Source organism: Elephas maximus, chromosome 3 (assembly GCF_024166365.1).
Source record: "Elephas maximus indicus isolate mEleMax1 chromosome 3, mEleMax1 primary haplotype, whole genome shotgun sequence".
Classification (NCBI taxonomy): domain Eukaryota; kingdom Metazoa; phylum Chordata; class Mammalia; order Proboscidea; family Elephantidae; genus Elephas; species Elephas maximus.
The window spans coordinates 34,565,031-34,588,098 of record NC_064821.1 but is presented as its reverse complement, the minus strand read 5'-3'; the positions used below and the strand labels follow the sequence as shown (position 1 = coordinate 34,588,098).

The following is a 23,068-nucleotide window of genomic DNA, read 5'->3' as shown; positions in this document are numbered from 1 at the left end:
TTTTCATAAATGTGAGTCGTATGTTGAGTATTTGAAGTATATTTTATTTACACACAATTATGAGAAATTTCTGTATTTTGGAAAATCTGTGACAGTAATGGTAGCATCTCTGCTAGATTTTTTAAACTAAGACATGATACAATTTAGGACAAAAAATAAATACATGTTTACTGTGTTTGGTAATTGTGAAATGGTAACAGGTTTATTTCTAACAGCATGTTTCTTATTTTTAACAGAAGGCATATGGTAGAGAACCTCCATGAAAATAATGAAGGTAATCAGTGTGGAAAAACTTTCAGTCAGATGCCAAAGCTTTCTGTGTTCAAAAGAACTACTGAGGTAAATCCTTCAGAGTGCCTTGAGAGTGGAAGAGTCTTCATAGATCATTCATCACATAAGCATTGTATCAGATCTGGATGCAGTACCTGTCAGTGTAAGGAATATGGAGAAGCCTGCAGTTGTCATTACCTAAGCACTCCTGTGAATAATCTTAGTGGAGAGAAACCTTATGAATATCACCAGTATGGGGGAGATTTCTGTAGATTCTCATCCTTTCAGACACATGTGAGAGGTCATAAGAGTGAATATAAAGAATGTTGGAAAATCTGTCCCTCATCACTCACTTTACATAAAAAATTTCATGGAGATAAGCCTTATGAATGTAAAGAATGTGGCAAAGCCTTTCGTCATTCGTCAGCCCTCATTACACATATAAGAACTCACAGTGGAGAGAAACCTTATGAATGCAAGGAATGTGGGAAAGCCTTTAGTGATCCCTCATCTCTTACTACGCATGTAAGAATTCACAGTGGAGAGAGGCCTTATGAATGTAAGGAATGTGGAAAAGCCTTTACTAATTCCTCAGCCCTCACGAGACATATAAGAACTCATAGTGGAGAGAGACCTTATGAATGTAAGGAATGTGGGAAAGCCTTTAGTGATTCTTCATCCCTCACTGCACATATAAGAATTCACAGTGGAGAGAGGCCTTATGAATGTAAGGAATGTGGGAAAGCTTTTAGTATTTCTTCATCCCTCACTACACATATAAGAACTCACAGTGGAGAGAGGCCTTATGAATGTAAGGAATGTGGGAAAGCCTTTAGTGGTTCCTCAGCTTTCACTACACATGTAAGAACTCACAGTGGAGAGAGGCCTTATGAATGTAAGGAATGTGGGAAAGTGTTTAGTCAGTCCTCATCTCTTATTACACATATAAGAACTCACAGTGGTGAGAGGCCTTATGAATGTAAGATATGTGGGAAAGTCTTTAGTAATTCCTCAGCCCTCACTACCCATATAAGAGTTCACACTGGAGAGAAGCCTTATGAATGTGAGGAATGTGGAAAAGCCTTTAGTCATTTCTCAAACCTCACTAAACATATAAGAACTCATAGTGGAGAGAGGCCTTATGGATGTATGGAGTGTGGGAAAGTATTTAGTCGTTCTTCACACCTCATTAGACATATAAGAACTCACAGTGGAGAGAGGCCTTATCAATGTAAGGAATGTGCGAAAACCTTTACTGACTCCTCATCCCTCAGTAGACATGCAAGAATTCACAGTGGAGTGAGGGCTTTTGAATGGAAGCAACGTGGAAAAGATTTTATTCACGCTTCAGTGCTTAATGAACATCATTAACCTCCGAGTGGAGAAACTTTTTGGTTGTAAGGAATGTGAGAAACCTGTTACTCATCCTTCGTATTTCACAGAACACAAAAGAAGACATAATGGAGGAAACTGTATGAATGTAAGTAATGTGGCAAAGTTTTTAGTCATTCCTCCTTCTGTAGGCATATAAAGTGGAGAGTGTCTTTAATGGATGCAAGGGATGTGGAAAGTCTTCAGATATCCCTCATTCTTTGGAACGCATGAGTAGGTATACTGGAGAGAAACAATGTATGTCTTAAGTAATGTTAGATAACATTCATCCATCATCTTTTCCCAAACCTGAAAGTAGATCCATGGCAGAGAAACCACGGAAATGTAAGGAATGTGGCAAAATTTTGGGTTTTCTTCACATACTTTTTAAAGACAATCAAATTCACTCATATGGAAAAACCAAAAAAGCCAAAAGAGTTGTTGTAGAGTTGATTCTGACTCATTGCGACTCTATAGGACAGAGTAGAACTGCCCTGTGGGATTTCCAAGGAGTGGCTGTTGGATTCGGACTGCTGACCTTTTATTTAGCAGCTGAGCTCTTAACCACTGCACCATGGAAAAGCCTTCCTTAACTCACCCAACTGAACTTGAGAGAAGTGACACTGGAGAGACATCATGTAAATATAAGGTACCTGGAAACGTCTATGTGTGCTTTTCCATTCTTAGACAACATGTGAGATATTATACTGTGGATTGATCCCGTGAATGTTAAAGATGAGGGTAGACTTCAGTGTCCCTCCTCTCTCAAGGCCTCAGATGCTGGAGAGACTGTGTGACTGTAAGCATTGTGTAAAAACCGTTGATCATATTATTTCCCTTCTTGTGCCGAAGGAAATTCATACGAGGGGAGGAATCTTAACAGAGTTACAAATGTGGAGTTTACCACTGCCTTATCCACAGGGGCATTAATTTCTACTTTATATTTTCTGATGTAAACATTAAGGTGAAAAATATCCTTCTTAAACCCACTTTCAGTTCTATGGCATGAATTTTGATAAGTATAATTTGTGTTTTATTTATATAAAACTTATCTTCATTAGAATGTCTCATCAACACATTGGTGTTTTGAAATGTTTTCTGTGATCAATTACCAAGTTTCAACATTTTATCAGTGTGTAAAGCAATATGTTCTCATTGTGGAAAATTTGTTTTAACAGACACAAGGGTATGGAAAAGCAAAAATCATTAGAACTTCACCACTCTTGTTTCTGGTATTTCCTTTCAACCTTCCTTGTGTGCAAAGTAATGTTATTGACAAAATTATTGTATGTTCATAGTTGTAGCGGACATGTTTTGCATCGCATCTACTTCTCCCACCTGCTGTGATTTTTTTCCTGGGTTATTGTTGAGAAAACTGCACAGAAAGTTTTAACCGTATTTCCCACCAGCTCACAGAAGAGTCCTACTCTCAAATGGCAGTGCGAGTAGCAGTATTTGCATGGAAGGACAGCTCATTCTGGAGTCCAAGGCAATGAAATGACGCCAAGAGCACGAGCTGTAAAGAAAAAAATGGATAAATTGAGAAGTTAAAAACTTGTGGCTCAAAAGATATTATCAAGAAATTGAAAAAACAGCTGCCAGAATGGGATAAAATATCTGCAAATCGTATCTGCTAAGGACCTAATATCTAAAATAGATAAAGTCTTACAACTAAACTTAAGAGACAAAACACCCAATTTAAAAATGGACAAAGGACCACAACATGGATAAACCTTAAAAATTTTATTTTAAATGAAAGAAGGCGAGCACAAAAGGCCATATGGTGTATTATTGCATTTATATGGAATGTTGAAAGTGGCAAATCCATAGAGACAGGAAGCAGATTAGTGGTTGCCAGGGGCTGGAGGGAGGAAGGAATGGAAATTACCTGCTTCCTGGATGTGGGGTTACCTTTTGGGGTGATGAAAATGATTTGGAACCAGATAGACGTGATGGCTGCACAATATACTTATGGTATTAAATGTCACGGAATTCATGTTAATACAATTAATTTTATGTTATGTGAATTACACCTTAATAAAAACAACTTATAACAAGAAGTCTAAAAACACCAGGGCAAAGGAACACATCATTGATAAGATTCAAAGGAAGGACCTCCTGTGCTGTGCGCCAAAGAACAGTAGCCCTCCTTTGCAGAGCGCTGCAGGTTCAGGGCCTCTGCTAAACCCTCATGTTGCCTCCAGGCCTATGGAGCTCCTGTGAGGAGAATGGCCCAGGGGCTCACCACCAGAAACACCTGTTGGGGGCATCTTAACCCCTGGCCAGAGACCAACTGATGCCTGCCCCTGAAGAAGGGAATGAAGGTATGAAACCTCAAGTGTGGGGCCAGCAGTGGGTGCAGAAAAGGGGCTGGGCTCAGGGGAGCTGCCCTCCTGAGTCCTCAGTGGCTCCTGGTGCCAAAGTTAGTGCCTGCAGATTCCATGGGTCTGAAAGGCGAGTGCAGGCGAGTGGGCATGTGTCCCATGGTAGGCATCAGAGCTTTATGACCAGACCTTGGCACCCATTCTACCAAACATGTCCTCAGCACTGGTGGTGGTGGTGGCACTGAGGTCTCCTTGGGAATGGACAGGACCACCTGCCCTCTTGGAGGGTTCCACTTGGTGGGCTCAGAACCACACATGGTGACGGGCAGAGAGAGAGGAGCCCAGGAAAGGACTTGGGAGGCAGAGGGGGCAAGTGGCCCAGCTTGGGGGGGGTAGTTAGTTTTGCGTGGAGGAGGGCTTTCCTGTCCAGGAAGGAAGTGGTTGGGGACCAGAATTTTGGACACCTACGTGCCAGTTTAGGACCCCCATCATCATGGAGCGCCTGTGAACTGCAGTGTCCACATATTGGGGCAGTCCTGACTGTGTAGGTTTCAGATGCAGCTGGGCACATGCAGGGCATCCTGGAGTGCTGGTGTTTACGCCCAGATCCCAGGACCATCTAAGGAGAAGATGAGGGACCCTTCCAACAGGAGACATAGCGTGGGAAGCAGAGGGGCATCCTGGTGTGGGAGGGGAGAAACACAGATCTGAGGACCTAAGCCTGGCACCCGAGAATGCTCCAAGCTCTGCAAAACCTCTTTATGTGTCCTGGTGACTCCAGCCCCACCGTGGGTGCTTCCTGCAGGCCTTTGTCCTGCTCACCAGGGTCACTGCAGCCCCAGAGGTTCTCCCTCCCTGGGCTGGCCTCTGCCCACCCACCCATGCCTCAGTGATACAGGAACTTTAGAATCTGTAACTGCCTGGTCACACCCTCCTTGGCAACTTTGTCTCCCAGGCGGCCACCCCTACTCCAGCAGCAACTCAACTCCAGCAGGAACTTGGCCAGGTTAGCTCTGACTCCGTCCCTCATCACTCAGCCCTGCTTCACGTGGCAACACTTCTCAATGACTGGTGACTGAGCTGGACTGGGAGACCAAAGGGACAGCAGGGAAAGTCCTGGTGGCCTTCTGCACCCTTGGGCATTCACCAACAGTGAACAGGGATGGGAAGCCTAGGGCATGACAGTAGACAGAAGGGGTGCTGTCCAAGTGCCAGGAGCTGCTAGCTGTTCCCCAGGCTCCTTATAAACTGGGTTAGGAGTTCAGCCACCACCCCTGTCCCAGGACTCTGGCCTATGCCTCCCCCAATGGTGTTTCACCCCCTCGGACACAGAGCTCCAGGCAGAGCAAGTCTCCAACCTCAGCTCTTGGCTTGCCCCACCCGTAAGAGGGACTTGAGGACTTCTGGTGACCTGTTGCTACCACAGATGCCCATCCAGACCTGGAGAACAACCGAACTTGTGAGCAGGGTACCCGAGGCCCTACCTTATCCGGGCCCAAGCCTATTCAAACCCCCTTCGGACTCACCTGACTAAATTTCCACCCTTCATTTCCTCCCCATGCTGCTGTGGAAACAGGTCTTCCGCATTTACATGGGGCTTCTGGATGGTGTGGGGGTGAGGCTGGAGGGCTCAAAGTGGATCCCTGATTTCTGTTGAGAACTCTGAGATGCTCTGCTATGTAGATGAAAAAGATGATGCTATGACTCAATGCATCCCAGACTCAAAAATAACCTGGACAAGGATGGAGCTGAAGTGGATCGTTATACAGTTATAAAAGGACTTTCTAAGCAAATTAATTTTATAAGCACAGGTTACACAAGTAGAGGTGGAGTCTTTAGCAGCCCTCAGTAGACACACTGCTGGGTAATGAAGCACCCTGGTCTGTTTATTCAAGCATATCTGCACACTCACTGCTTGTCAACACATTTTTAGCCTGAGTCATTTCCTGGTGAAAAGTAACAAGGTGACATAGGGTTACCACAAGACCAGGGTGACCTTTCCAGGCCTGCACGTCCTCTCCTCTGACTAGAGGAAGGCAGCCCCCTCCATGTGCACTGTGGTCTCCTTGGGTCCTTGTACCCCCTGAGGGAGGTTAAAAGTGAAGCATGTGTCACAGAACTGTTAACTGGAATTTCGTGGGTCAGAGCCACCTGGTGATTTTCAGAGACAATTCCTGAGATGGCTGAGGTGAGTAGGAAGAGCTTTATTGTATATTGATATACAGGAGATGGAGGGGAGTGTTCTCCTTCAAAGCCTGTCTCCCCAACTGGAGACTGGAGGCTTTATAGGGCAAAATCATAGGTTTCAGGAACTTGTGGAATGTCATTCTCTCCTGAGGTGGATTTGGTGGTCATGGTCTCAAGGTATTATGTCATCTACCCAGGTGGTGACTGGCACTCTCAGTTACGGGTCGTAAGACTTTCTTAGATCATATCTTTTTTCCACAGTCTGAAAAGGACTGTCGAGTCAGTTCCAACTTAGTGACTCTGTGTACCACAGAACGAAACATTGCCTGGTCCGGCCCGTCCTTACGATGGTTGTCATGCTTGAGCCCGTTGTTGCAGCCACTGTGTCAATCCATCTCATTAAGGGTCTTCCTCTTTTTCACTGACCCTGTGTTACTAAGCCTGATATCCTTCTCCAGGGACTGATCCCTCCTGATGACATGTCCAAAGTACATAAGACGCAGTCTCGCCATCCTTACTTCTAAGGAGCGTTCTGGTTGTACTTCTTCCAAGACAGATTTGTTCATTCTTCTGGCAGTCCACGGTATATTCAATATTCTTTACCAACTCTGCATTTCAAAGGCGTCAATTCTTCTTTGGTTTTCCTTATTCATTGTCCAGCTTTCGTATGCATATGATGCAGTTGAAAATGCCATGGCTTGAGTCAGGCACACCTTAGTCTTCAAGGTGACATCTTTGCTTTTCAACACTTTAAAGAGGTACTTTGCACCAGATTTGCCCAATGAAATGTGTCTTTTGATTTCTTGACTTCAGCTTCCATGGGTGTTGTGGATCCAAGTAAAATGAAATCATTGACAACTTCAGCCTTTCTTCCGTTTATCATGATGTGGCTTATTGGTCCAGTTGTGAGGATTTTTGTTTTCTTTATGTTGATATGTAATCTATACTGAAGGTTGTGGTCTTTGATCTTCATCAGTAAGTGCTTCAAGTCCTGTTCACTTCCAGCAAGCAAGGTTGTGTCATCTGCATATCACAAGTTTTGCTCCAATCTTGATGCCCCGTTTTTCTTCACACAGTCCAGCTTCTCAGATTATTTGCTCAGCATACGGATTGAATAGGTATGGCGAAAGGATACAACTGTGATGCACACCTTTCCTGACTTTAAAGCACTCAGTATCCCTTTGTTCTGTCAGAACAGCTGTCTATTGATCTGTGTACAGTTTCCTCATGAGCACAATCACGTGTTCCAGAATTCCCATTTTTCAAAATGTTATCCATAGTTATGATCCACACATTGAATGCTTTTGCATAGCCAATAAAACACAGGTAAACATCCATCTGGTATTCTCTACTTTCAGCTAGGATCCATCTGACATCAGCAATGATATCCCTGGTCCCATGCCCTCTTCTGAATCCAGCTTGAATTTCTGTCAGTTGTCTGTGGATATACTGCTGCAGCTGCATTTGAATGATCTTCAGCAAAATTTTGCTTGCGTGTGATGTTAATGATACTGTTCTATAATTTCCACATTCGGTTGAATCACCTTTCTTGGGAATAGGCATGACTATGGATCTCTTCCAGTTGGCTGGCCAGGTACCTGTCTTCCAAATTTCTTGGCATAGACGAGTGAGCACCTCTGCCATTGCATCGTTTGTTGAATCATCTCAACTGATGTTCCATCAATTCCCGGAGCCTTGTTTTTTCCAATGCCTTCAGTGCAGCTTGGACTTCTTCCTTCAGTACCAACGGTTCCTGATCACATGCTACCTCTTGAAATGGTTGATGGTCAACTGATTCTTTTTGGTATAGTGACTCTGTGTATTCCTTCCGTCTTCTTTTGACACTTTCTGCATCATTTGATATTTTCCCCATAGAGCCCTTCACTGTCGTAACTTGAGGCTTGAATTTTTCCTTCATTTCTTTCAGCTTGAGAAACGCTGAGTGTGTTCTCCCCTTTTGGCTTTCTGTCTCCAGCTCTTTGCACATGTCATTGTAATACTTTGTCTTCTCCAACCGCCCTTTGAAATCTTCTGTTCAGTTCTTTTATCATTTTTTCCTTTTGCTTTAGCTGCTTGATGTTCGAGAGCAAGTTTCAGAGTCTCCTCTGGCATCCATCTTGGCCTTTTCTGACTTTTCAATGACCTCTTGCTCTCTTCATGTATGATGTCCTTGATGTCATTACACAGCTCGCCTGGCCTTCGGTCATTAGTGTTTCAATACATCAAATCTGTTCTTGAGATGGTCTTTAAATTCAGATGGGATATACTCTAGGTCGTATTTTGGCTTTCGTGGACTTGCTCTGATTTTCTTCAGTTTCAGCTTGAACTTGCGAATGAGCAATTGATGGTCAGTTCCACAGTCGGCCCCTGGCCTTGTTCTGACCAATGATATTGAGCTCCATTGTCTCTTTCTGCATATGTAGTCGATTTGATTCCTGTGTATTCCGTCTGGTGAGGTCCATGTGTATAGTCACTGTTTATGTTGGTGAAAAAAGGTATTCGCAGTGAAGAAGTCGTTGGTCTTCAAAAATTGTCATTTGATTTCCGGCATTGTTTCTGTCATCAAGGCCATATTTCCCAACTACTGATCCTTCTTTGTTTCCAACTTTGGTGTTCCGATCACCGGTAATTATCAATGCATCCTGATTGCATGTTTTATCAATTTCAGACTGCAGAAGCTGATAAAAAACTTGAATTTCATCTTTAGCCTTAGTGGTTGGTGCGTAAATCTGAATAATGGTATTGACTGGTTTTCCTTTTAGGCGTATGGGCATTATCCTATCACTGACAGCATTGTACTTCAGGGTAGGCCTTGAGATTTTTTTTTTTTTAACAATGAATGCAATGTTGTTCCTCTTTAAGTTGTCATTCCCAGCATAGTAGACTATATGATTGTCTGATTCAGAATGGCCAATATTAGTCCCTTTCAGGTCACTAATGCCTAGGGTATCGATGTTTATGTGTTCCATTTCATTTCTGATGATTTCCAATTTTCCTAGATTCATTATTTGTATATTCCTGTTTTCAATTATTAATGGATGTTTGCAGCTGTTTCTCCTCATTTTGAGTTGTGCCACATCAGCCAATGAATGTCCCAAAAGCTTGACTCCGTCCATGTCATTAAAGTCAACTCTGAGGAGGCAGCTCTTCCCTGGTCATATTTTGAGTGCCTTCCAACCTGGGGGGCTCATCTTCCAGCACTGTATCAGACAATGTTCTGCTGCTATTCATACGGTTTTCACTGGGCAATTCCGTTCAGAAGTAGACTGCCGGGTCCTTCTTCCTAGTCTGTCTTAGTCTGGAAGCTCAGCTGAAACCTGTCCTCCATGAGTGACCCTGCTGGTATCTGAATACCGGTGGCATAGCTTCCAGCATCAGAGCAACACGCAAGCCTCCCCAGTACGACAGACTGACAGACTCATGAGGGACACATTAGTCAATAGTAAAAATTTAACAAGGAAAAAGGAACTGAGCAGTGAAATTATATTTAGAGGCAAGAAGAGCAGAAAGTGGCACAGGTCTTGTTTAAGACATGGCCAGGCAGCCTGTTCCAGTTGTCCCTTTTTGTTGTGAGTTTCTCAGTCTTGGGAAATAGGATGTTGGGTCTTTCTGTTTCTTGCTGAATGGGGATTACGGTTTAAGAGAAAAACTCTCTTAGGGGGTATCTTTGAGTGACAAGTTGGAAAGGTGGAATTCAGCTATGTCTTGAATCAAACGATGTGCATCTCTGGGTTGATCAGCTAGTGCCAGGTCCTTTTCTGCCTTAAGGTATTTGGAGGTGCCTTCTGCCATGGTCTTATTAGAGAAGGAACACATAGATTTAGATGATCATGGTCCCTAGGATTATTAATGGGGTTAGCCAAGATCCCAAGGTGGGAAAGATATTAGTGAGCCACTCTCATATACCTTCTTGTCTTGGTTTAGGGTTGATCCATTTGGTTATCTTATGAATGGCTTTTAGACCCACCTCAACTTCTCCATAGGTGTTTATGTAATAACAGCAGGTTTTATTTATGATGGCACAAACTCCTCCCAATTTTGCTAATAGGAAATCCAGAGCAATTCTATTGTCTGGAAGTACCTCTGCCAATAAGTATAATGAGGTTTGTTGGGCTTTCAGTGCCCTTTCAGTTCCTAAAAGCTTGTAAATGAATAGTATCGGATAAATTTTTAATAGCCATTTCCATGTGGTGCACTCCTAAGCCTGTTATGATTGTTCTTAAGAACCACCATCCAAACCTGCTTTCCTCTAAGATGGGATTATATTCTTCTCTCCCTGTTTCAAGTTTGTGGGGTCTAATGTGAATATATTCCTCATTCTGAGTGGGTTCAGAAACTGGTGGAGTGGAGGGTGAGTGGACCTGGGTTGGAAAAACCAAAAATCCCCAAGTGCACTGTCCTACAAAATGAATTCCAGTTAGACATTGAATTGCCCAGGGGTTAGGTGAAATCCCAGGAGTTGGGAGTTCACTGGTGGGATATGGTGTTCCTTTACATAAGAGGGTGTACCCAGGCGGGGCACACAAGGATGAGTTTTCATTAGAGGTATCAGGAATGTTGGCATTAATAGAAATTAGTTGAGGTGTACTGAAGGATCTATTGTAGGATGAGAAGAGCTGGAAATTTCGGAAAGCTGTCTATGATTTACCTCTCACTTAGCCCCCATAGTGTAGTTATAAAGTCCTGCAAGTAGAAAATGGTATAGTGAAAGGGTTTTGTACGAGTCAAGCTCAAATTGGGGCTTTTGGGGTGTGGTGAGCCAAGGTACAATTTGGGACATCTTTATTATTATAAAAAACTGGGGCTGCCATGGTACTCGGGGGCTCCAGATCAAGGAAAGTGATGGAATACCCAACAGTTATTAAGATGCCCCCTGTCCCCGCCGTAGTCACTGCTTGAGACATGGTGACTAAAGTGTTAGATGACCAATCCCACTTATCTGGAAGATGGGCTGGCTCTTTTCGTTCTGTGACAATCACTTGAGTACCTTCCCCTGCATTGACCTTGACATTATCTGGGGAACCCTTTTTAAACTTACGCAATAGTTCCCACATCAGACAGGGTTATATCAGAAGTGATTATAGAAAAATTCCTGTTTCTTGGCTTTTTTGTGTCAGCCATTGGGACTATTCAGGGAGACATACTCTTAGCCTCCCAATAAACCACCTGGCCACTTTTTGGAAGTTCTTGGATCCATTTAACAGGACCCACTGGGGTCAGAGAGGGAATTACACATGGGAGGGTTAGAGCATCTTCTGTTTATAGGGTTAGAGTTTTTCTGGATTGTAGAATTTTAGAAGCCCAATCTGTTTCCCTGGAGGCAGCTTGATATCTTGTCTGGAGCAAAAAAAAGAATAAAAATTAGGATCATTATTCTGAGGGTCTCGTGAACCAACATTTTAGGCCCTGGATGAGATGTAAGTTTATGATGGCTGTTTAGCATCTTCACTCCATTCTTCCTCTTCAGGATGAGCAGCCTTTACTCTAGAATGGTGTACTCAGGTGGCTACTCCTGCCAGTTCTAAAGACAAGTGGGTGGTCAGCAGAACTTCAAAAGTCCCCTCCCATTTAGGAGTCAGCTGGTCCTCAGGGTGTCGGTTTTTTTAAGTCCTAAACAGTACCCCATCTCTTGGTTGGAACCTATGGAGGTGGGTATCAGAGGGGAAAACAAAGAGAAACATATTAACAGTATTTATAAAAACTCCTAGGGAGCAGATCCAGTCTCTCTTCTCTACCTCGGACATCACTGAGATGGGGAAAGTGGACTTCTTCAGAAATGGCCTTGCATATACTAATTCATAAGGGTTTAATTTAAGCCCATTTTCAAGGGCTGCTCGGATCGTAAGCAGGGCAATAGGTAAAACTTGTAGCCAAGTTAGATTGGTTTCAGGACACATCTTTGCCAGGGTTTTCTTTAGAGTATGGTTCATTTTTTCAGTCTTCCCTGTTGACTGTGGTCTCCAGGCAGAATGTAACTTCTAATTTATATTTAGGCCTCTGTTGACTTCTTGGGTTATTTGTGCTACAAAAGTTCCTCCAATTGTCACTTTGAATTGAAATTGGCAAGCCAAATTAGGGGATGATCTCTTTGCAATATCTTAGTTACTTTTTGAGCTTGTTCAGTCCAACAAGGGAAGGCTTCTACCCACTCTGGATAGGTATCTACAAAAACTAGTAGATACGTAAAATTTCTAGGTGCCTGGGGCATCACTGTAAAGTCTACTTGTTAATCCTCTCCCGTGTTAGTTACTCGATGTTGGACTCCTGGTTCTGTAGGATGGGTCAGTTTTGGGGTTATTCTTTGCACAAAGATGGCATCTTTTTGTAACTTCTTGAAGGGCCTTGAGGAGGCTCGGTCCTGCGACTGCCTGTTGGATCTATTCAGGGCTGGCGTCTCTCATGAGTTCTCATGTAGGGCTGCTACTACAGTGTATTCCTGGGCTTCTGGTAGCAGTACTTTTCTTTCGGGGCTTGCTAACAAGTTGGAATGAGGGGTTGATAGCCCCTCTCTTTAGCCCTCTCTAGGTCCTGAAGGGTGTGGTTAGGTTGGCAGGGTCCAGTTGAGGATCAGGGCCATCTCTTTTCCCATCTCACCTCTGCATCGCAGCCTTCTTTGCCTCTGCATCTTTTGGTTCTCTAGCTTCAGGAGACTGTCCCTTCTGGTGTCTGGGACAATACTGCTACCTGGAGGGGATCATTTACTGCTTCTAAAAGTTTGAGGATTTTTAGTGCATGCTTTATCTCTTTGCTAGCAGATGTGAGAAGATCTCTGTCTTTCCACAATGCCTCTGTCTTTCCACAATGCCCCATGTGAGTGGAGCACAAGGTGGGTGAATTTGCTGTCGGTGTACAGCATTATACACTTCCTTGCTCCCAATCGCAAGGCCCACCCAAGAGCTATCAGCTCAGCCTTTTGGGCCAAGGTGCCAGCCGGGAGTGGGGCTGCTTCCAAAACCTCAGTCTGAGTTACCACTGCATAGCTGGCCTTTTGATATCCTTCATGCTTGAAGCTGCTGCCATCGGTGTACATTTCTGTCTCGGGGTCAGCCAGAGGGGCGTCCTACAGATCTGGCCTGCTGGAATAAACTTCTTTGATAATTTCTGAACAGTCACGTATTGGCCGTTGTTCTGAGATAGGTAGCAAGGTGGCTGAGTTGAGAGCAGAGATGGCTTTTAAGGTTACATTTGGGTTTTTTAGTAGGATTGCTTGGTACTTCCTTATATGTCCTGTGGTGAGCCAGGACCCTCCCCCCGCTCCCCGTTTTGTTCTAGAAGGGAAAGGTTGGTATGAGGAGTGTGAATCATCACCTTTTGTCCCAAAGTAAATTTTTCAGCCTCTTGCAATAAATTGCAGGTTGCAGCCACAGCCCGGAGGCAAGGTGCCATCCCCAGGCCGCGTCGTCCAACTGTTTGGAAAAGTAAGCTACCGGCTGCCTGGCTGGTCTCAGGGTTTGGGTTAACACCCCCAAAGCAACCCCTTGTATCTCATGCACAGTTTGAATGGCATTTGAAGGTCTGGCAGCTCTAATGCTGGGGCTGTCATCAATTTATACTTCATTTTTTCAAAAGCTTGTTGGTATTCAGCAGTCCAAAGCAGAGGTTCCTTCTGTTCCCCCTTTAGGGCCTCATATAGGGCTTTGCCATCAGTCCGAACCCTGGTATCCAAATTTAGCAGAACCCAGCCATCCCGAGAAGACCCCTGTTGTTGATTAGAGGTAGGGAGTGCCACCTGCATGATGGCTTTCTTCCAGTTTTGAAGGAGACATTGTTGACCTTGTGATATCTGGAACCCCAAATACTTTACTTGCTGCTGGGGAATACCTGGGTGTTCCTTTTTGACATCCGGTACCCGCATTCGGCCAGATGATTTAAGACAGTAATAGTGTTCTGGTCAGAATCTCTCTGAGTCTCATTTGCCACCAGTATATCAACTCCATATTGAAGGGGCATTCCCCTTTCCAGCCTCAGGGTTCTCATGTCTCTTGTCAATATTTCTCTGAAGATTGTGGGGGAGTTTTTAAATGCCTGGGCCAGCACCTGCCACGTGAGTTGTCTTTTTGACCCTGTCTTCAAATCTGTCCACTCCAACGCAAACAAGAGCTTCAACTCAGGATGTAGGGGGATGCAAAAGAAAGCATCTTTCAGGTTTAATATGGAAAAACAGGCACATGGACTGGGTATAGTGACTAGGAAGGTGTATGGGTTGGGCGCAATCGGATGAATATCTTTTACTATTTGATTGATCTTTCTCAGATCTTGTACAAATAGGTATTCTCCTGTCCCGGGCTTTAATACCGGCAAAACGGCAGTGTTCTATGTAGACTGGCACGATCTTAAAAGCCCAATTTCTAAGTACCAATGAACCAGCGGAGTAATGCCCTCCAAGGCTTCTCTTTGGAGGGGATATATTGCTTTTCATTTACTACGGGGGCTCCTCGTTTCAAGGCGATTTTGACTGACTCCACAGACCGGGCTCGTCCTGGTCTCCCCGGACACCCACGCTTGTGGATTCACCTTCTGCTGTACATGTAGTGGAACACCACCACTAGGGGCCTCTAGTTTTTCTAACAATAAAGCTGTTCGTAGGGTGCAGGAGTGGTCGGGTGGAATTTGTACCAAAATTCGGGAAGGCCCAAAAGTCACCTGTGCCCCAAGCTTTGACAACAGATCCCTCCCGAGGAGGGGAACAGGAGACTCCAGGACATAAAGGAACTCATTATATAGCATATCTTTTCCAATTCTGCAATTTATAGGCTGCAGAAAAGGTTGGGTAGAGGCTTTTCCTGAGATCCCCACTATTGGGGCAGTACTTGGGCTAGGGGAAATTCTGCAGTGTTTAAAACCGAAAAAGTGGCACCTGTGTCCAGGATAAAATCAATAGGGCACCCTCCCACCTTTAGGGTTACCCGGGGCTCACGGTGGGAGATAGATGTCCAGGTCTGAGCTCCTGGTCCCCATCACTCTGAGTCCTATGTGGAATTCCTTCCTGATAGGCTTGGAGGGTGGCAGACTTTTGTCAGCCCACCCTTCCTTGTCTTTCCGGGCATTCTCATTTCCAGTGACCCCGTTTCTTACAGTGGGTGCATTGGTCTGGTTCTAAGAATTTCCCTTTTTGCCTCAAGGGGGGCCTTCCTCTTGTTCTCGTTATTGTTGTTTCACCCGAGGGGCGGGGGGGGGGAGGGGAGGAGGAAACCAGGGCTGTGGCCAATAAGGTGGCCTTTTGCTTTTTTTCTTTTTCCTTTGTGCTTTGGTGTTTGATCTTGGTTATTGAACACCTTAAATGTTATTTTTAGTAGTTGTCCTATAGGCATTCTTAGCCCTCCTTCCAATTTTTGTAATTTTTTTTTTTTTAATACTAGGAGCACTTTGTGGCGTTATTTGGGTCTTCAGGATTTATGCCTGTATATTGGCAGAAGGCATCTGTTAACTCACTCTAGAAAGGTGGATGGGTCTTCCTTCTCACCCTGCATAATTTCTCTAACCTTTCGTAGGCTCTTAGGTTTGGATGCCCCATTTCTGAGTCCTACGGTCAAGCAATCTCTATATAGTTGGAGTCTATTTGTTCCCTCCTCGAGATTGTGGTCCCATCCAGGGTCTCAGAGTGGAATAGCCCCCACTTGAATCAGGGGTTCTAAACTGTGGAGCCTGTCAGCCTCTTTCCTGGCCTGTTCTAGCACCATCTGGCGCTCTTCTGAGGTTAACAAGGTAGTCAGAAGTGCTTGAATGTCTGCCCAGGTAGGGCAGTGGGTGGAGAAAATGGAGAGGAATAGCTCGGCCATTTTACCGGGATCACTCCTGAAAGGTGGGCTATGGTTTTTCCAGTTGTACAAGTTGGAGGTGGGAAATGGGGTATGCACCAGCACCATCCTTCGTTGCCACTCGTCCTAGTTCCAGCTGGGACTTCTCTTAAGGGGTGTTGCCCTGCCTAGACCCTCGCAGTGCCCCCCTAAAAACAGTACCCTACTGGGTGTGAGAAGGGGATACCGTACCTGCCAAGGTCAGACAATCACCACTTGTATTCCTCTCCCCAGTTTGTTGCAGGCTTTCTGAGCTGGAATCTGGCTCGACTGGCCCTGGGGGAGATCCTGTCTCCTTCCTGTGATCTGATCCTTTGGCTTCTACTGCACTTCCCCCATACAGGGGAGGGGAAGCCGAGGTGGTGGCCAGGTCCAGCCCTCAAAAGGGGGATCCTCCTAGGTAGATTGGGACAATACTTTGGTCTTCATTTTTCCTTGGGGGAAAAAAAAACTTGATTAGGTGGATGCAAGGACTGGTATAAAGACGTGAAGACTTGTACATAACGGACCTTGTCCCACTTGTTATTTTTCCTACAAAATAGGTCTAGCCGAAGTATTGTAGAGCAATTCAGAGACCCACTTGGGGACTAATGTTCCTGGTCTCCTAACTGATATTGTGGGCATAAGTCATTACACAGGCAGATCATTTGTCTCTTTGTCGTAGGCTCATAGCTATACCTTTTCCAGTTAGATAATACACATCCTAACGGGGATTCAGCTGGAATTGGCTGGCCCCCTCTCATGGTTTTCCAGTCTCTGTTCTCTTTCTCTGCCTGGATGGGGCTGACTGTTTTATTGTTGGAAGGGTCTGATTTTTGTTCACCTCCCGATCCTCCTGGAATCTTATTTCCCTTTCAATCAAATGCAGTTTTCTCAGGATTCCCTAAATCCCTATCTTGGGGCCCCAACCTTCCTGGAGGCACCACTCCAAAGTAGACTTTGCATTGTAAAATTCCTCAGATCGGTGAGACCAACTATTGGTTTCAAAGAACTTAGACCAGAATAGTTCTTGGATCTGGTGGGGAGTTTTTATGCAAGTAAAGATTGCAATGATAAGGTTGCCAGAGTTCACGGGTACAACACTGCAGGGTTTCGGGGGTACAAGTACACATGAACAGACACAGAACGTTTTGACTGACAAGACTAACAGACAAGGGCGACAGAGGTAATCTCAGCAGTCTCAATCTCCAGATAATCAAAGGATATGATGGGGGTAATCTTGACAGCCTCACCCTCCCAGACTCCCCTGTTCCAATGGCCACCACACCAGTCTTCCAACTCTAGAGTTCCTGGAGTTCCTCTCTGTGACCCTACTCACGGAGTCATCCAGGGTGCCACTTGCCCCAGAAACCAAGGGCTAGGATCCAGTTCCAGAAACCACACTGGCTTGCCCTATCCACCCCAGCTCTGAGCGCAACAGGGAGAGAGTTGTGGACTCACCTTAGGACCCTAAATGGGTCTTGTCATTTACTCACCTCTGGGAACACAGTCAGGGACTGGCGGTGCCACAGTGTGCCCGAGTCCGATCAACAGCTTCTCTGGGGGTGAACAAGGTCCCCAGCAACCCTTAGAAGAACTGCTGATCAGGCCCAAGCCCCAACCCAGGGCCATCATGTCTCAGACGGCTGGTGCCCCATGTTGGATGCCAGAATTTGTTACCAGTTTCACGAGTCAGAGCCTCCTGGCACAGATAGCCAATTCCTGAGACAGGTGAGGTGAGTAGGAAGAGCTTTATTGTATATCGATATACAGGAGACAGGGGAGTGATCTCCAAAGCCTGCCTCCCCCAACTGGAGACTGGCTGTAGGCTTTATAGGGTAAAATCATGGGTTTCAGGAACTTGTGAAATGTCATTCTCTCCTGGGGTGGTTTCAGTGGTCATAGTCCCAAGGTATTATGTCATCTGCCCAGGGGATGAGTGGTGCCATCTTGGTCACTGGTCGTAAGACTTTCTTAGATCATATCGTTGGTTTTTCACAGTCTGAAAAAGACATTAGTCGTTAGAAAAATTTTACAAGGAAGAAGGAACTGAGCAATAAAATTACATTTAAAGGCAAGAAGAGAAGAAAATGGTGCAGGTCTTTTTTAGGACATGGGCAGGCAGTCTGTTCCAAAAATGGTAAGAGCACAGGCTTTGACCCCAGATAGCCCATGACTATGATTAGGCTACTTAACCTCCCTGGGCCTCAGTTTCTTCATCTGTAAAATAAGGATGTGGATACCAGCTTCACAGGATGGTGAAGAATCACATGAGATTCCAAATGTAAAGGGTTTACCACCAGATGGGCGGCCCCGCCATTTCCCCACCCTGCTCCAGGAAGCCAAGGCCTCACACTCTCTGAGCTGGAACCTGGAGCTGAGCCCAGCGCCACGCTGTCATGTGGTAACAGTTCACTGCTGGTGCCACTGCCTTCGGGACACACTCAACATTCTTTTCTCTGCTGGGGGTTTTAGAAGGAACAGCACTTCTTATTGGGAACTAATAAATGAATTACAAGGGCATAAGCCCTTGTAGCTAAATACAGACCAAATATCTCTTGGAGGAGGCTCCTGAGGAGCAATGCTGACCTCACTTCTGTGGTGGATGAGTGACGCTCCCTTCTGGGAGAGCTGTGGCAACGAGCAGTGGCTCAGCTTTGTCACTCCTGCTCTTGGGGCCTTGAATGCTCTTCCCAGCACTATCCAGTGAGTCAAGGGCGTGGCTGGGCTCTGAGGACAGAGAAAGCTGTCAGTAGTCCTCCTGGGGGACCACCTGACACCCAGATCCAAGGCCACACACTCCCACCCCGGGCTTGGCAGATGTTGGAGGGATCAGGTCTGGCAGAAATGCCATTCGTGGCCTACGATCTTTTTCTCACTGTGCGCCAGTGGCTCCCCTCTCAGAGTCCAGATGTGTATTCTGATTTCTCTTGGGCAACACCACCTGGATGTTTACATGGAGCAAGTCTCCTGCTGCTGAGGCCATTCTTCTGCGTCACATCATGGCCCCTCTGCCTGTGTCAGCACCTGAGCTTGCTCTTGCCCCCCTTCCCCATGCCCTCTGTCCCACCTGGAACAAACTCAATCCCTTGAGTTTGTCCCCTTAGCTCCAGCCCTGCTACTGACACTGGTTTGATTCCTGCTGGTCCTTGCCAGCACATCAGCCACAGGCAGGCTCCTTGTCACCTGTCACCCCCTGTTTTCGTCCACCTGGCAACCAGGATGACCTTTGCCAAATACAGATGTGATTGTGCCACATCCTGCCTGCCCCCACACTGCCCCCCACTCCCCTGATAGCCTACTCCATCCCTGCCTATGTTCACTCTAAGGTCCCCACCCACCTGGTGATCTGGCCACAATGAAGAAGTTCTGCTTCTGGCCCCTGTGCCTCTGCTCATACTAGTTCCTGGGCCAGAGCCTTTTACCCCTTAGCCACAGCCTGTCCGTTTCATCAGGCAAACCCTCTTCTGGCATTGTTCCTAGGGACATCTTTGATGTCTCTGGCTTGGGATTTGTGTCCCCTAATTTCATCAAGGGCCTTGAGCAGACACTGCTCCTGTGTCCACCCTCGGCTGCAGCATAGCTGTCCAGGCAGAATGTGGGCTCTTCACACCATGTCCAGCTGGACCTCCCATCTCTCCATGCATTACACAGGCAGCCATTTCTGCAGCATGTGCTGGCACCCGGCTGCCAGCCACTTCGGTCTGACCCCTGCAGGCCTAGCTTCATGAAGCCCTTCAAACACTAAACAAACCACCCCTGGCAGTCTGAGGACAGAGTAGCTCAGCCTGGGCAGCAGGCAAACCAGACATGAAGCCATTAGCAGGGGGAGGAGCACGTTTGTTCTTGATGCCCTGATTGGTGTCCAGGTGCTGGAGGAGACCAGGGTCCTATGGGTAGGACCCCAGGGTGGAGGCCAGACCACCTGCCAGCCCATGCTGGGCTCTCCAGTAACTATTGCCTCAGGCTTTGCTATACTTGAAGCCTCTTCCTCATGACTGGGGGCCCCAGTCTTCCTGAGGTCCAGTCTAGGAAGAGAGACATATGTCTTGAATCACTAGGTCAGAGAATGTAGGAGAGGTAGACTCAGCAGAGACCATCCCGCTCCACACCCTTGCTCCACAGGTGGTAGAGTCTAAGGCCCAGAAGAGGAGAGGGGGCCTCTGAGGTGTCGCTCTCAGGGTGTGCAGGGGCTGTGGGCCCTTCCTATTCCAGGTCACGGTGCTTGGATTCTCCATACCTGTGTCATTCTCCTGCACTCTCACTCCTGCACACTGAGCCTACTCAACTGTGTGTTGTGAGATACATGCCAGGTTTCAGACTTAGTATGACAAAAATACTGTATATCTAATATCTAAAAAAAAAATTACATGTTGAAATACCATTTCAGATAAAATAGGCTAAATAATAAGTATGAAGAACAGGGCATCAGGATTATGAGGAAGACTTGTTAACCTGAGATATGCAGATGACACAACCTTGCTTGCTGAAAGTGAAGAGGACTTGAAGCACTTACTGATGAAGAGCAAAGACTACAGCCTTCAGTATGGGTTACACCTCAACATAAAGAAAACAAAAATCCCCACAACTGGACCAATAAGCAACATCATGATAAATGGAGAAAAGATTGAAGTTGTCAAGGATTTTGTTTTACTAGATCCACAATCAACGCCCATGGAAGCAGCAGTCAAGAAATCAAAAGATGCATTGGGCAAATGTGCTGCAAAATACCTCTTCAAAGTGTTAAAAAGCAAAGACATCACCTTGAAGATTAAGGTGCACCTGACCCAAGCCATGGTGTTTCCAATTACCTAATGTGCATGGGAAAGCTGGACAATAAATAAGGAAGACCGAAGAAGAATTGATGCCTTTGACCTGTTGACAACAACATTATTAAAATTGATCACTGATGTATTAAAATACATCATTAAAATTGATTTCACCTGCTTCACCAACTCTTAATGTGGCCCCTTGAAGCGTTAAATTACACATGTGCCTTGACAGTGCTGTTCGATCTAGGAAAGTTTCAAATTAAGACAATGGCCTCAGACTCCCACTTCTGGTAAGGAATTGTTTTGTCCTTCGAATTGGTTCCAACTCACAGTGGTCCTGTGTACAATAGAACGAAACACTGCCCGATCCTGTGCCATCCTCACAATCATTTTTCTTGAGCCCATTGTTTCAGCCACTGTGTCAGTCCATCTCATTGAGGGTCTTGTTCTTTTTTGCTGACCCCATAATTTACTAAGCTTGATGTCCTTCTCTGGGGACTGATCCCTCCTGATAACATGTCCAAAGTATGTGAGACGTAGTTTTGCCATCCTTGCTTCTAAGAAGCACTCTGGTTGCAAGTCTTCCAAGACAAATTTGTTCATTCTTTGGCAGTCCATTGTATATTCAATATTCTTCACCAACACTGCAATTCAAAGGCATCAATTCTTCTTTGGTCTTCCTTATTCCATGTCCAGCTTTCACATGCATATGAGGCAAAAGAAAACACCATGGCTTGAGTCAGGTGCATCTTAGTCTTCAAGGTGACATCTTTGCTTTTTAACACTTTAAAGAGGTCTTTTGCAGCAGATTTGCCCAATGTAATGCATCTTTTGATTTCTTGACTTCTGCTTCCATGGGTGTTGATTGTGGATCTAGTAAAACAAAATCCTTGACAACTTCAATCTTTTCTCCATTTATCATGATGTTGTTTATTGGTCCAGTTGTGGGAATTTTTGTTTTCTTTATGTTGAGGTGTAATCCATATTGAAGGCTATGGTCTTTGATCTTCATCAATAAGTGCTTCAAGTCCTCTTCACTTTCAGCAAGCAAGATTGTGTCATTGGCATATTACAGGTCGTTAATGAGACTTCCTCCAATCCTGATGCCACATTCTTCATGTAGTCCAGTTTCTTGGATTATTTGCTCAGCATACAGATTGAATAAATATGGTGAAAAGATAGAACCCTGACCCACACCTTTCCTGACTTTAAACTATGCAGTAGCCACTTGTTCTGTTCATCAGTTGCTTCCTGATATATGTACGGGCTCTTCATGAGCACAATTTAGTGTTCTGGAATTCCCATTCTTTGCAATGTTATCCATAACTTGTTATGATCCACACAGTCAAATGCCTTTGCATAATCGATGAAACACAAGTAAACATCCTTCTGGTATTCTCTGCTTTCAGCCAGGATCCATCTGACATCAGCAATGATATCCCTTGTTCCATATCTTCTGAATCAGGCTTGAATTTCTGGAAGTTCTCTGTCAGTATACTGCTGCAGCTGCTTTTGAATGATCTTCTGCAAAATTTTACTTGTGTGATATTAATGATATTGTCCAATAATTTGTAGATTCAATTGGATCACTTTTCTTGGGAATAGACATAAATATGGATCTTTTCCAGTCGGTTGGCCAGGTAGCTGTCAATTCTAAGTTTCTTGACATACACGAGTAACTGCTTCCAGTGCTGCAACCATTTGTTGAAACATCTCAGCTGGTGTTCTGTGAATTCCTGGAGCCTTGTTTTTTGCCAATGCTTCCAGTGCAGCTTGGACTTCTTTCTTTCATATGTTACCTTCTGAAATGGTTGACCGTGGACCAAGTCTTTTTGGTATAGCGACTCTGTGTATTCCTTCCACCTTTTTTTGATGCGTCCTGAGTTGTTTAATATTTTCACAGTAGAATCTTTCCATATCGCAACTCAAGGCTTGAATTTTTTCTTCAATTCTTTCAGCTTGAGAAATGCTCAGCATGTTCTTCCCTTTAGGTTTTCTGTCTCCAGGTCTTTGTACATGTCATTATAATATTTTACTATGTCTTCTGGAGCTGTCCTTTGAAATCTTCTGTTCAGCTCTTTTACTTCATCATTTCTTCCTTTCACTATAGCTACTTGACGTTCAAGAGCAAGTTTCAGGGTCTCTTCTGACATCCATTGTGGCCTTTTCTTTCTTTCCTGTCTTTTTAATGACCTCTTGCTTCATGTTTGATGTCCTTAATGTCATTCCACAACTCGTCTTCAGTCATTAGTGTTCAGTGCCTCAAATTTATTATTGAGATGGTTTCTAAATTCAGGTGGGATATACTCAAGGCCATACTTTGGCAATCGTGGACTTGTTCTAATTTTCTTCAGTTTCAACTTGAACT

The 23,068-nt window shown here is 45.0% G+C and overlaps 1 protein-coding gene across 3 annotated transcripts in view; it reads left to right on the top strand.

Moving 5' to 3' along the window:
- LOC126072280 (zinc finger protein OZF-like) overlaps positions 1 to 15,224 on the top strand; it is a 63,884-nt gene extending 48,660 nt beyond the window's left edge. For 2 of the 3 annotated variants that reach the window (XM_049877167.1, XM_049877168.1), the window contains exon 5: positions 237 to 15,224. In XM_049877167.1, the coding sequence (XP_049733124.1) occupies positions 237 to 1,641 (1,405 nt within the window). In that variant the 3' untranslated portion in view covers positions 1,642 to 15,224. The remainder of the gene's footprint in view (positions 1 to 236) is intronic. The other variant, XM_049877166.1, reaches the window with a different exon arrangement.
- The last annotated feature ends 7,844 nt before the right edge of the window (positions 15,225 to 23,068 follow it).